At 52.2% G+C, this 14,178-nt stretch overlaps 1 protein-coding gene across 7 annotated transcripts in view; it reads right to left on the bottom strand.

The window, feature by feature from the left end:
• The window catches only part of COL5A3 (collagen type V alpha 3 chain), a 38,036-nt gene that overhangs the window by 14,090 nt on the left and 9,768 nt on the right, over positions 1-14,178 (bottom strand). For 5 of the 7 annotated variants that reach the window (XM_036848396.1, XM_036848391.1, XM_036848395.1 and 2 more), the window contains exons 11-41: positions 13,961-14,023; positions 13,187-13,261; positions 13,004-13,087; positions 12,806-12,862; positions 12,654-12,707; positions 12,450-12,503; positions 11,465-11,518; positions 11,098-11,151; positions 10,859-10,912; positions 10,453-10,497; positions 10,292-10,345; positions 10,065-10,109; positions 9,861-9,914; positions 9,672-9,716; positions 8,663-8,716; positions 8,512-8,556; positions 8,312-8,365; positions 6,658-6,702; positions 6,497-6,550; positions 6,260-6,367; positions 5,780-5,833; positions 3,490-3,543; positions 2,510-2,554; positions 2,287-2,340; positions 2,119-2,163; positions 1,671-1,724; positions 1,524-1,577; positions 1,380-1,433; positions 1,142-1,249; positions 879-968; positions 592-645 (exon numbers count right to left, since the gene is read on the bottom strand). In XM_036848396.1, coding sequence (XP_036704291.1) covers positions 592-645; positions 879-968; positions 1,142-1,249; positions 1,380-1,433; positions 1,524-1,577; positions 1,671-1,724; positions 2,119-2,163; positions 2,287-2,340; positions 2,510-2,554; positions 3,490-3,543; positions 5,780-5,833; positions 6,260-6,367; positions 6,497-6,550; positions 6,658-6,702; positions 8,312-8,365; positions 8,512-8,556; positions 8,663-8,716; positions 9,672-9,716; positions 9,861-9,914; positions 10,065-10,109; positions 10,292-10,345; positions 10,453-10,497; positions 10,859-10,912; positions 11,098-11,151; positions 11,465-11,518; positions 12,450-12,503; positions 12,654-12,707; positions 12,806-12,862; positions 13,004-13,087; positions 13,187-13,261; positions 13,961-14,023 — 1,818 coding nt within the window. The remainder of the gene's footprint in view (positions 1-591; positions 646-878; positions 969-1,141; positions 1,250-1,379; positions 1,434-1,523; positions 1,578-1,670; positions 1,725-2,118; positions 2,164-2,286; positions 2,341-2,509; positions 2,555-3,489; positions 3,544-5,779; positions 5,834-6,259; positions 6,368-6,496; positions 6,551-6,657; positions 6,703-8,311; positions 8,366-8,511; positions 8,557-8,662; positions 8,717-9,671; positions 9,717-9,860; positions 9,915-10,064; positions 10,110-10,291; positions 10,346-10,452; positions 10,498-10,858; positions 10,913-11,097; positions 11,152-11,464; positions 11,519-12,449; positions 12,504-12,653; positions 12,708-12,805; positions 12,863-13,003; positions 13,088-13,186; positions 13,262-13,960; positions 14,024-14,178) is intronic. The other 2 variants (XM_036848394.1, XM_036848393.1) reach the window with 2 other exon arrangements.

The raw sequence follows: 14,178 nt of genomic DNA, 5'->3' as shown, positions 1-14,178 counted from the left end.
TCCCACTCACCCTAGGCTCACTCCCCTCCAGCCACACGGGCCTCCTCACTGTTTCCTCCAGCCTCAGGATTTTGCACATGCCGTTCCCTCTGCCTGGCACACTCTTCCCGCCAAGACACCCACATGGCTCCTCCCTCACCGCCTTCAGGTCTCAGCTCAAATGTCACCTTCTCAGGAGGCCTTCCCTGGCCTGCCTATTTCAACGGCTCTCCCCTTCTCCCCTTTACTCTGCGCTATTTTGCCTTGTGGCATTCATCACGGCTGATCCCTTATCTCCCTGGCTAGATCGTAGTAAACTCCAGGAGAAAGAAGGTTTTTAAACGCTGATGTCTGACACGCAGGTAAGTATGTGTCCAACGGATCATCTCATTGAGATTTACGATCATCTAGGAGATGGGACTATTTTACAGACAAGGAAACTGAGGCTCGCAGAGTGACACGACTGCCCGGCCAGTGAGCGGCAGAGTTGGCCGTGACCCCGACCTGTTTGGCTCCCCAAATAGCAGACTTGATGAGGACAATATCCTGCTTCCCAGAAACCCTGAGACCCCTGCACCCTGCCCCCCACACAGCAGACGGGTTTACACTTACGTTAGCCCCGACGGGGCCCGGGGGGCCCTTGTCACCCTTCAAACCAGTAGGTCCCTGAGGAGGAGATGATTCACAGTCAAGAGACTCCCAGAGGTGCCCCCGGGTCCTGTCTTCAATCTGGGGGGCTCAGAGTTCCCACCCGCTTCCCGGGCACTGAGGTTCAGGGATCTGTCCCTCTTGCAGCCATTATTTTACTATCACATTTGCCCCTCCCCTGGGCCCCCCTTTCCTTCTCTGCTTCACAGCCCAGCCAGGCACATGCAGGAGGGGTTCCAAACGATACTCACTGGGTCCCCGGGGGCTCCTTGGGGACCAGGGAAGCCCCTGCGTCCAGGTGGCCCTTCCTTCCCAAAGGGTCCCAGTGGTCCCAGGTCCCCCTGGAGGAGTGCAGAGGAGGGAGGTCAGACTCTAGAGAAGACGGCGTCTCCCCTCAATCTGTGAGTCTGGGCCCCCTGCCCCATGGGGTTGATTCTGAGCCTGGAGGTACCGTGGGGCCGTTGAGGGACCTTTGGGGTCACTTGATGAGATCTCCCGCGGGGCAGGGTCTCACCTTGGCCCCCTCTCTGCCTTCCAGGCCCGGAAGACCTTGTTCACCAGGAGATCCAGGGGGGCCTGGGGGCCCCCTCTCACCCAGAGGCCCTGCTTCTCCTGTCTTTCCCTGGAGAGGAAGAAGGCTCATCTTGAATGGAGGTGGCCCGGGGTGGGGGTCTGCCTGAGATCACCTCCCCCTCCCCCAAATATCCCCGAACTGGTGCAAAACCGGGGAGACCTGTGGGGTCCACTCTGACCTGAGGACCCACGACACCAGCTGGTCCAGGTGGGCCTGTCTGACCTTGGAAGCCCTGAGGAGAAACATTAAAAGGAGGTGTCATGGAGGGGAAGAAATGGAGAGCCTAATGGGGCCATGGGTCAGAGGTCAAAGGGCTTCTCACCAATTCTCCTCTATGTCCAGGGTGCCCAGGTTGCCCGTCTTTCCCTTGGGGGCCCTGAGGGACAAGGTGGGAGAGAGTTGAGGCACAAACAAGGAGTCCCCCCACTGCCTGGCACCCCCTCCCCCCCAGCAGGGTGAGCTCACTTACAGGGGGACCCCTTGGTCCAGAGAACCCAGGAGGGCCTTGCAGACCTGGGAGGCCCTGAAATGGAAGCAGAAATCATTCACTCATCCCTCCCGCCTGCCCCTGAGTCCCACATAATGACAACAGCATGTTGGGTGCTTCCTGCAGGCCAGGCATGGGGTCAAGCATTCTATGCACAGGAAGTCATTTCATTCACCACCGCAGCCCTTTGGGATGGGGACTGTGGTTATTCCCATTTGATAGAGTTGGAAACTGAGGCACAGAGAGGTTAAGTGACTCACCCAAGGTCACACAGCAGGTGAATGGCAGAGCTAAGACTTGAACTCACAGCTCTCTGACTTCAGAGGCTGTGCTTTTTCTGCATTCTGCATTATAATGTCTCCTCACCTTCTGGGCTTGTCTCCTACCCAGAATCACACACCCACACACACACACACACTCACTCACTCACCTTTTCTCCAGGGAACCCAGGGGCTCCGTCCTGGCCCACATCACCCTAGGATAGAATGAATGAGACTCAGGCTGCAGAACAAACTCAACAGGGAGGTATTGGGTGGGACTTGGTGAGCCTGGGGCAGAGGGCCTGCTTGGGGGGCCTGACCACCCACCCACCCCATACCTTGGGGCCTGGTTGCCCTGTGGCACCTGGTTGCCCCCTCTCTCCACGGGAGCCCTGAATAGAAAAGAAGCAAAGATTGGAAGTAAGAGGGTGGGGGAGCCTAGGAGATGAGGATGAGTCCTCTGGGTCCCCCCACCATGACTACCTGAAGTAACCCAAACCCTCTTCCCGCCCACTTCTCCTCTCGCAGCCCCTCCTTCCAGCCCTGCCCCCATTTTCTTACTGGTGGTCCCCGCTCTCCTTCCAGGCCTGGCTGCCCAGCCTTCCCCTGGAACGTAAATTAGATGAGGGGGAAGCAGAAGAGGGTGATGGTGCAAATACATGACACAAACACACAAATGCACCAAGCCAGAGACCTGGAAAGGTGTCTGCCCCACATTCATTTGCAAGCCTTTCACTCACACGCACGCATAAGTACAGCTTACACATGCAACTACGCAAAGATCACAGGCACCCAATTATATTATGATTGCACCTACAGGGTCCACACATACAAGCACATTTGCTCACACAGACACCTATTTATCACAGCTGCATGGTATGCACACATGACTGCATGCCGTCGCAGCATGCAAGGGGTGACCGCAGCTTCGAGATGACACTCGGAGCCTGTCATGTAATATGTCCCTTGCACACGTGTCTATCCAGTGTACACACATATGTGCATGGATTCATGTGCGGACACGGTCCTGATAATCACAGCAGTATACAAACCCTCATGTGCATATACGCAATGTCCATTTACACAGCTACAGTGCACACATAGCGAAACAACGCATGCATGTACACACAATCCCCCAGGTGCGCAGAAACACACACATATGTGTATTTCCCTATTCTTTCACACGCTTCGACATACCCCCTCACACATGTACGCCCATAGTCACACAACGTACGTGCAGCTGGTGCCCTTGTTCACCCAGTCACAGGTCCCTAGGCTGCAGCACCCAGACCCCATCTAATCTGCACTGAAAGGCACACGGGATGCACATGCATACACAGACACGCAGGCACGTTTGCTGTAATGCCAGGTGGGATCACCTACATGTGCCCTGCATTGCACATGGCAATATGTGTGCACACAAGTGCTTCCAGGCATGGACACAGCCACCTAGGGCCCCACGTGCTATCACGCACAGGCATACAGTCTGTTTGTCTCATGCAAGCCCTTCCCTCTCCCCTGACCCCTGGATTGCGACTCACCCGCTTCCCTTTTTCTCCTAATGGTGCCAGGGGCCCGGGAAAGCCAATAGATCCCTGAGTAAAGAGAATGAGAGAGAAGACGTGGGTGTGAGGAGTGGGTGACGTTAGCCCCTCACCCCATTCAGCCACCCCATCTTTTCAGGCATTTCCAGGCCAGTGATTACAGAAAGTTCTTTGGCCCCTCCAGCCCCAGTGAGCAGCCCCTCCCTTGCTCACTCCATTCCAGCCTCACTGGTCTCTTTAATGCTACTCAGATACCAGTACATTCCTGCCTCAGGGCCTTTGCACTGGCTGCCTTTGCCTAAAATGCTCTTCTCTCAGATCCCCACAAAGCCAGCTACTCCTCATCATTTAAATCTCATTCAGACATCACCTCCGTAGAGAAGCCTTCCGCCATCATCCTGACCACCACATCCTCAAGTCATGCTCTGTTTATCACGTCCTATTTTGTTTCCCCTATAATATTTGTATTGAAATGACCTTCAATGACTAGGACATAATGCTCTGGTCTTATTCCCTACTGCCTGGCACATGGTGGTGGCTTACTCAATACTTGTTAATTAACTGCCTCCAGTACTTGCTTTCCTGCCCATCGTCCCTTGACCTGGGGGAAAACATCATATGCTCTGATATCCCCTCTCACCCCTCACTGTGTTTTGAATCCTAGATCCATCACTAAATTAGCTGTGTGGCCCTGGACAAATGGATTGACCCCTCTGAGCATCAGTCTTCTTTGTAGCCTAGGGGTACCAGCAATACCTCCTTCACAAGGTTTTCGTTAGGATTAAATGGGATATGTAGAGAAAATGGGATTTTTTTTTAAAGGTGCGTGGCACATAGTATGTGCTCAAGAAATATTAGCTGTCTTTGTTATTCATGCTGATTATTAGTAACTGCTATGGACTGAATGTTTGTGTCCTCCCAAAATTCATATGCTGAAGCCTCAGTCCCTAGTGTGATAATATTTGGAGGTTGGGCCTTTGGGAAGTAAGTAGGTCATGAGGGTGGGGCCCTCGTGAATGGGATTAGTGTCTTTATAAGAAGAAGAGGAGACTAGATCTCTCTCTCTCTCTCTTTCTCTCTCTCTCTCTTTCTCCTTCTCCCCTATGTGAGGACAAAGACAGAAAATGTTCATCTACAAACCAGGAGAAAAGCCCTCACCAGAATCCAACTATGCTGGCACTCTGATCTCAGACTTCTGGCCTCCAGAACAAATTTCTTTGTTTAAATCACCCAGTCTAAGGTATTTTTATTCTAGCAACCCAAGCTGAATAAGACACTGACCTCAACTAAACCAACATATCAGGCCTCCTGTAAAGTATTCATTGCTTCTTGCCCAAGATGCACTGATCAGTCTTGGCTAGGAGGCTTTGTTCTAACTCCCATGAATTTCTGTTCCAACAGACTGAGTTCTGCTCTTAGTTTTGATACCTTGAGTTAATCCCAAACCTGTTTATGCCAGTTGCCCTTGCTATTGGGGTCATGTGACTTAATGAAACCTTACAAAAACTGATGAAATGTAGAAAGGGAAAAGAAAGATATCTGTAAAATCTAGGTTAAATGGAAAAGACTCAATGTAAAGGGAAGTCACTTAAAAAAAAACACTGTCAAATTAGGCATGGGCAAGATAACTGCCAGATCGAGATACCAAAAGTGTGGAACTCAAGAAGGATTCTGTACTCAGATTTCTTCCCAAGTGTCTTTGCGTTTCTGCTCCACTTTATGTAACAAAAAACTATAAATCATCAGTGATGTAATATGGGTGTGGTTTAGGCAGAAAGACATGTCTTACCAATAGCATCATTCATCAAAACATTGGCAGCCAAATGTACAGTTTTACATAAGTACATTCTAAGTTATAATTAATTCAAGATATGTAAAATATGTATTTTTTATGATTCTCCTCCTTACTGACTTTTTGTTTGAGCCAACCTCAATCATACCAAATAAGAAGGATCCTACAGTTTTATTATCACCAAAATCATCAATATTATCATAACCAAATTGATGAGGTAGATACTACTGGTATCTCCCTTTTGCAACTGAGAAAATGGGTTCAATAGACTTGTTCAAGATCATTTAGCAGGTAAGGTGTGACTTACTCAAGGTCACTTAGCAGATAAGGCTGGGTATTTGAGCCTAAGTTTGTCTGATGCCAAAGCCCACATCTTACACTTTCAATGCCCCATGGCGTGGACAGTTCACACCCTCAGACCACAGCCTGGACCCCCAGATGTTAATTAGTCTCTAAACCCTGCCCTTGCCCACCACCCTCCTGCTAGCTTCTGACCTTAGGGCCTGGACGTCCTGGGTAACCTGGGAGACCCGGCACCCCAAGCTTGCCCTGCAGAGAGAATATGGGACAAAGGTCAGAGACTGCAACTTGGAGGTCAGTGGGGGAGGGGTAGGAAGGCTGGGGCATGGTTGCAGGGGTAGGAGGGGGCAATTCAGGGAAACATGGGTTCAAGTCCTGGCCCCTGCCTGCTAGGGGCATGTCCTTGGGCAACTCATTCAACCATTCCAAATCTCAGTTTCCTTGCCTGTAAAATGGGGGTAAAAATATCTGTTGCCTGTGGTGGTTATGGGGATAAAAATAAGATAATGTGCATGGAATTGCTCTGTAACGCTGAGCTGGGGAATTGAAGGAGCTGAGAGCCTCCTGAAGTTGGAGACAAAAGCCCAGAGGGCAGGAGGCAAAGGGCCAGGGAACACCTTGCCTGCAGGTGAGAAGCTGGGGTATAGACTGGAGGGGGTGACCAGGTCCACTCACCTTCTCCCCAGCTGAGCCTGGGGGCCCCTCCTCACCAGCAAGCCCCACCTGCCCCTTCAGCCCTTCAGGACCATCCTCTCCCCGAGGACCTGGGGGTCCGGTTTGCCCCTGGAATAGAAAAGTAGAAGCCCTGACATCAGTCCCTTTGTCATTCCTGTCTTTGCCCCAGTTCACCCCCTCCTTCTCTTTCCCAAGTCCCCCAGATCCACCAGACTCCTCCTCTGGAGGTTGTCTTACCCAATCGCCTTTAAGCCCCACATCACCCTTGAAGCCTGGGAAGCCATCCTCTCCCTGGGTGGAAGATAGTACAGAGATCAGATGTCAGGGCTTCAGGGAAGGGACACAGCCAGAGCCCCATTGTTAGGGCTCCCCCCTCAAGGAATCCCCTCCCTTCTCACCTTCTCTCCTTTCTCCCCCTGGAGGCCCCGGTTGCCAGAGGTACCCTGAAAAATATAAAAGCTCTCAGGTCCCCCCTCTCCCCCACTTAAGAAGGGCCCCAGACTCAGTCCCCTGCCCTGAAACAGCCAGGAGAGTCCCAAGAGGATGTCAGACTGGAGGAAGGGGGGTGAGGGTCAGCCCCAGAGGAAATTATCTTTCCCCAGAGTCTGCTAGTATGGTGTGCAAGAGGCTGCCTCTCCCCGGCCCCTTCCCACTGGCAGCCTCCCAAGGTCATCTGTGTGGGGGAGTGCAGGGAAGGCCAAATTTCCAAGTAATTGACTCCCATCTCCCGGGGACACTGTGTCCACAGTTCCTTCTGGCAGGAGAAAGAGGATGAACATTCCAGGCCCCGGCTGCATTCTAAAGGCAAAGGAATGTTTCCCATTGTGCTGGCTACAATGCGACTCTGTGCCTGGCAACAAGGGGACTCTGTGCTTGGCTACAGCAAGACTGCTCGGTGCAAGCCCAGATGCTGCTCACACCAAATTCTGGGCTTGGGCCACAAGAAAAGCTGCACTTGGCTACAATGTAACTGAGCTCAGCCACTAAAATGAAATTGTACTTGGATACAATACAACTATGTTTTCACAATAGCATGACTGTTTCCAGCCACAGGGAGACACAATATAACCGAACTCAGTGACTACAACAAAATTATACTTGGATACAATATAACTATGTGTTTGGACAATAGCATGACTGTCTCTAGCCACAGGGCAATTCATTGACCACAATGTAACTGAGCTTGGCTACAATTGTTCTCTGGCCATGGCTACCATGTAACTAGACTCAACAACAACATAGCCTTCAACTATATATAGAAAACCAGGCCTGGCTACAATGGAACTCTTGAGTTTGGACACCCACAGGATTTTGTGGCCAGCTACAATATAACCACCTCCTTGGTTATAGTGTAACTAAGCTTGTCTATAATGCAAAAATATGAGGAGCCAGCTCTTGGCTACCACCAAACTCTGTTTTTAGACTACAGGTAATGGATACCTGTACTTGGCTACAATGTAACTGGACTCAGCTACCATATAGATGTGAATTCCAATGGCCCTGCACTTGGTCAACAGTGAATCTCTATTCAGTACAGCTCTCAGCTTGTCCTAGCATTTCTGGGCTTGCAGATTGTATGGCTCTGGGCTTGAGCTTTAAAACAACCCTCTGCTTGATTACAGTGTGCTGACCTGGACCTGGATGTGATGTGTGTGCCTACAGTGAAATGGGTTCAACCTCTAATGGGTTTAACTATTCTCAACTGCAAGGTGACAACCATACCTTAATGTTACTCTTTGGCTTTTCAGCTCCAAAATAGCACACACCCTACTATATATTGTCACTTCTACCACACCTTGCCTGGCAGACTGATTCCTCTCATCACACATACAGAAGTTTCTGATAGAGCTGGCTCCCAGAAGTCAATGCTGATGAATCAACCCTATCTGCAGGGAATTCCCTGGCAGTCCAGTGGTTAGGGCTCCACACTTTCACTGCCGAGGGCCCGGGTTTGATGCCTGGTCGGGGAACTAAGGTTCCACAAGTCGTGCAGCATGGCCAAAAAAAAAAAGAAAAAAAAAGCTCTATCTGCAGGCCCCAAGTATCACTTACCTTCACACCCCGAGGTCCAGGATAACCCGAAGGGCCTGCCGACCCTGCTGGACCCTGAGATGGACATAAGATGCGTGTCATCCTGTTCTTCCCCCTCCATGTTCCCAGTGCCCTCATCTCTCTTCTCATTAATAGCCCCTGACTCCTGGCCCTGCCTGCCAACCCTCATCCCCAAATCAGCCCCTCTCCAGGTCACTCACCTGGGCCCCTTTCTCTCCTGTTGGGCCCTCATGACCTGGGTGACCCTAGGAGATGGATAAACATTCTAAGTTGTCAGAGACCTGATATGCCATCCAAATTCCCAAGCCTCCCCACTTCTCCTTCCTCCTTCTCCCAGAATCTAGTTCTCACCAGAGGGCCATCAGATCCTGGGAGGCCTGGAATTCCTGGGTTCCCAGGGGGACCCTGAAAGAAGAGGAATAGTAGGAGGAGACAGAGGGTCTCAGAGCCTGGCATTCCACCAGGAACGTCCCTACTCAGACATACAGCTATCTCAAGGTTAGAGAAAAAACAGATCCTACTGGCCAGGAAATCTATCCTCAGCTCTTGCAAACTTGCTGTGTGACCCTGGACAAGCTCTCTCCCCTCTCTGTGCCTCAGAAATCCTCTGCTTCTGGGAGGGCTGAGACAAGGGATGTAAAAACAGTGTGAGAGACATGCTGGGGTGGGGGACTCCCCAGCTGCACCTCTTCCTTTAGGAGCACCTCCATCCCACAGCTCCACCTGAAGAGGTGTGGCATGAGGTGACCCCCTATGTCCTGCAAACCATTGACAAGTCCAGAGGCGGGCACTTGGCCCAGATAAGCCAATCAGATTCTCTCCTGAAATTTTGAGGTAAGGGATATCTTGCCTCATAGAAACTAGGATCAGATGGATTTGGGTAAAGAAACTGTAAGGTCATAAGGAACTGGGGACTGAACTAGTGACAGAGCAGCACAAGAGTGTGTAGAAACAGAAGCTGGGGTAAGAACAGGCTCAGATGTAAATAGAAAGAAGCCTGTCTTTCAGGGGAGATGGAAACAGATGTGCAGAGGAAGAAAGATGACGCCACAAGACCCGAGACAAAGGGATTTCCTGGCCCATGAGTCTTGGTAATATTTTCTATGACTGGCTTCTGCGGGTTCCCCTCTCTCCTGACAATATCCCCTTATGATCTAACCTTGGTGCAGTTCTGTTTCTGGCCATCAACCCTTTCCCAGCAATGACACTTGGTAACTCTGAGCTTATTTAGGGAATGTTGCAATTTATCATTATCCAGGGCTTACAAAAGGGGCCCTGGTGGGAAGATTTTCCTGCAGGCAGAGTTGAAGGGAAAAGATGTTGGGGGAGGGGAGGGGAGGGAGGGAGAGTTGTCACTCACCTTCTCCCCAGGAGTGCCAATGAGTCCCTGGGGGCCGGGGATTCCCTGGAAACATTTTTTTTAAAAAGAGAGAAGGAAAGCATGAGAAAGCGGCAGCAAGTGCAGAGCCTGGGGAAGCCAGGAGGGGTCTCTGACCTCGGCTGACCACCGCTACAACCCGCCCCCTCTGTCAGCAAAGATAGCTCAAACCTGGGACCCGGGATTTCCCTGCTGTCCTGGGGGGCCTGGTTCTCCTGGAGGACCCTGAGGAGAAAGTGAGGGTTCTGTGAAGCTGAAAGGGGTTATGGTGTTGCGGTGTCAGGGAAGTTGAAATAGGGGATCATGGGAGTGGACAAGGATATGGGCGGTCCTAGGGTCAGAGTGTCAGAATGCATCAGGGATCGGAACACATACCACATTTCCTTTGGCACCTGGAGGACCATCACTTCCAACTACACCCTGGGGGAGGAGAGGGTGTGAGACCAGGGCAGACCCATGCGCAGGAGCCTGCGTCTGAGACACTGAGGGGCACAGGTGAAAAGCTGAGTGGGCAGAGAATCCAGGCAACAGAAATGGACATGCAGAGGAGACAAAGGTGAGAAAAAGACACACGGGATGTAGAGAGACAGCGACATTCTCACCGGGCGTCCCAGGGGGCCAGGGGAGCCTCTAGGGCCAATCAGTCCTCGGGGGCCCTGCAAGGAGGTAGGAGCGTTATTCCAGCATCACTGCTCTGAGGTCCTATGAGTCCTGACTCCCTCCCCCGTGCCAGGCAAGGGGCCCAGGGGTCCCTGATACTCACCGGCTCCCCAGCCTGGCCGGTGGGCCCCGGAGGGCCCTCTGCTCCCTGTGGGAAAGCATATGACTTGGGGAGGGGGGACGTATAACCCTCAGAGAATCACCTTCTCTCACATTGGCAGCCCCTTCCAGGGGATCTCAGAGTCAGAGTGCGTGGCAGGATCCAGCCAACTGAGTATACGTGATTTGATTCAAGCCCCTGACCCCAATCCTGGACCTGCAATCCTGGGTTTAACCTCTTAACTCTAGTCCTAACCCCACAACTCTCAGCCTGTCTCTTTGAGCCCCACTGGGGTCTCCTGACTCTCCAGTGCAGACCTTCACCCCTCCCCCAGGCTCCTGAATGCTCTACTCCGTCTGTTCTGGCTTTCTAGCTTCCAAACCACCCCCTAACTCTCTTCCAAACTTACCTTCTCACCATCCTCTCCTGGGGGGCCAGGTTGCCCCACATGACCAAAGTCACCCTGGAGTGGGGAACACAGAGGGCAGTTCAGGGTCAAAAAGTGGAGACCAGCCCCCAGGAAAGGAGATGGGGTATTAAGGGTGAGGACTCAGACCCAGGAATGGAGGCTCTGATATTGGGGGTGGGGAGGGTGCCATGAACATTGGGAGGGGGCTTGGATATGGCGGAGGGGTCTCACACACTCACCCTCTGGCCCTTCTCTCCAGGCAGCCCTGGCAAGCCATCAAAGCCCTGATCACCCTGCGCACAAAGAAACATCAGCTGAGGGACTTCCCTGCTGGTCCAGTGGGAAAGACTCCGTGCTCCCAATGCAGGGGGGCCCGGGTTCGATCCCTGGTCAGGGAACTAGATTGCACATGCGTGCTGCAACTAAGAGTTCGCATGCCGCAACTAAGACCCGGCACAGCCAAAATCAATAAATAAATAACAAATATTTAAAAATAAATTAATTAAAATAAATGGGAAGAAAAAAGAAAGAAAGAAACGCCAGCTGAGCTTTGCATCCTCTACCCTGACAGTCCCTCCAAGTCCCAGTCCTGGCCCCATCACCTACCTTAGGTCCTGTGTCCCCTGGGAGGCCTCGAGCCCCATCTGCTCCAGGGCGGCCCTATGCGGGAGGTGACATCATCAAGATATCTACTACCATGTATCGAGCACCTTCCTCATGCAGTGTCTTACGCTGGGGGCTTCTGTATGTACCAGTTTAACCTCTTAAATATGTCTCAAACCCATCCATTATTCTTTAGCTCTAGTGCCCTTTCTCTAGTTCAAGTTACCATCACCACAAAAATTAAGAACACTCATCTTCAGTCTCCATTAATTTCCCTGCTGTATGTTCCTCATGGCACTTTAAAACTATCTGGAGGACTTCCCTGGTGGCGCAGTGGTGAAGAATCCACCTGCCAATGCAGGGGACACAGGTTCGGTGCCTGGTCCGGGAAGATCCCACCTGCCGCGGAGCAACTAAGCCCATGAGCCACAACTACTGAGCCTGTGCTCTAGAGCCAGCGAGCCACAACTACTGAGCCCGTGTGCTGCAACTACTGAAGCCCACACACCTAGAACCTGTGCTCCACAACAAGAGAAGCCACCACAATGAGAAGCCCGCACACCGCAACAAAGAGTAACCCCTGCTCACCACAACTAGAGAAAAGCCTGCACGCAGCAACAAAGACACAACGCAGCCGAAAAATAAATTAAAAAAAAAAACTATCTGGAATTATCTTGTTCATCATTTCCCCCAATGTGCCAGTCTTTTCTTTTGCATGTGCTGTTCTTTCTACTTGGAATGCCCTTCCTCTCCTTTTTCCCTGGTTATGCCTCAGATCTCAGTTCAAGCATCATTCGTCTGCAAGTCCCCCCAGACTCGGGAACCTGGACAGATTCCTTTGTCACACCCTCAGTGTACTGTCATTCCCTGTCCTCAGTGCTCTTATCCCACCAATGACACCAGCAGACCCTGGGAGCACAGAGCTGAGGCTCCTGTTGGGTGTTGGGAGATGGATAAGGGATGACCTGAGGACCTACGAATCACTCACCATCTTTCCCTCTCTGCCAGGGGGTCCAAGAGGTCCCTGAAGTCCTCGGGGGCCCTAGAAGAGAAAGGAAAGGAGGAAGAAAAACGTCAGTAATTGCAAGGGTAACCCCAGCCCCTTTGCCATTTTCCCCAGCTAGTACTTTGTCCTGTAGCCCTGTGAGAAGACCCTTCCCATCAACCCTGTCCCCACCCCCACCAATCTCACCTGTGGCCCCATTTCTCCCATCTCTCCTTTCAGACCTGGATACCCAGGGAGACCCTTGGAGGAGGAAAGATAGGGTAATGCATTTCGCGGGAGTTTGAGTTAGAGTCATCTCCACTGATGTACTCCCCACTCCACTCAGCCGCCTTACTCACCACGGGGCCTGGGCGCCCAGTGAGCCCCACCAGGCCAGGGGGGCCTTTCATAGAGAGCTGAAGAGACAGGGGGAACAAAGCCATCATCAGAAGTTAAATAGCCACCTGTCTCCTGACTATTCACCATCTCCCATCTCTGTCATTCTCTCAATGTCCTTCCATCACCCCCTGACAGTCTCCCAATTATCCTCCACGCACCTGAGCCTGTTGCAGGACTGCCTGAGCCTGGGCCTGCTGGAAGGAGACTGGGGGTCCTTTGAGGGAGCCTCTTGCAAACTGGAACTAGGGGGCAACTAGGAGTGAGGGGAGACTCCAGGAGAAGCCCCCCTCCTTGGTCAGGATTCTACTCCCCAAGGCTGTGCCACCCTATCTCCCTCTTACCGGTATCATGATTACAGTGCCTGGTAGACCCCGGATCCCATCAATGCCAGGGATTCCTGGGAGGCCAGCGGGGCCCTGAGAGAGGGACAGAGACAGAGAGGGATGGAGGTAGAGAGATGGAGGAAAGGATGGAGGGAGGAGGGGACAGAGAGGGATGGAGGTAGAGAGATGGAGGAAAGGATGGAGGGAGGAGGGGACAGAGAGGGATGGAGGTAGAGAGATGGAGGAAAGGATGGAGGGAGGAGGGGACAGAGAGGGATGGAGGTAGAGAGATGAAGGAAAGGATGGAGGGAGGAGGGGACAGAGAGAAATGGGGGGGAGGGGAGAGAGACAGAGAGAGGTGAAGGCAGAGAGATCGAGAGAGGAAAGGAGGGAGAGACAGAGAAAGATGGAGGCAGGGAGAGAGAGAGAGAAGAGACAGAAGGCGAGAGAAAGAGAAATGGAGGGAAGGAGAAAGAGTCATAAAAAGTGGAAGAGACAAAAACAGAAAGAGACAGACAGACAGACAAAAAAGAGACGAGGAAACGGGCACAGAGACATAGGGAGAAAGACAGAGATGAAAGACACTCAGGGATAGAGTCAGAAGGAGAAAGGCAGGGGATAGCCCCCCCCCCCCCCCCCCCGCTCCCAGAGACAGAAGAGGAGCCAGAATGATAATTCCCAGAGCAGGAGGGGATCAGAGCCAGCTCCAAGACAATGTTCCCAGTCGCAGCCATGCTCCCAACTTGAAACCTCACTCCCCCAGGAGTTTACACCCCAGAGGAAGTCTCTTACCGGTAGACCAGGGTCCCCAGGGAATCCTGGGGGGCCAGGAGGGCCTGAGGGGCCAACCACCCCCTGTTGGGGACAGAGGAACAGGGGTCATGACAAATGCAAAGTTTGAGCCAGGCTGACTTCCAAACCCCCACTGACACTGACCCCATGCTGACCTTCCTACCCCATCACCGAGCCACCCCTGGCCCCTCAATACTATACTGACACATATAAACCCC

The sequence above is a fragment of the Balaenoptera musculus genome, chromosome 3 (assembly GCF_009873245.2).
Source record: "Balaenoptera musculus isolate JJ_BM4_2016_0621 chromosome 3, mBalMus1.pri.v3, whole genome shotgun sequence".
Classification (NCBI taxonomy): Eukaryota; Metazoa; Chordata; class Mammalia; order Artiodactyla; family Balaenopteridae; genus Balaenoptera; species Balaenoptera musculus.
This window is presented reverse-complemented; position numbering and strand designations above follow the sequence as displayed.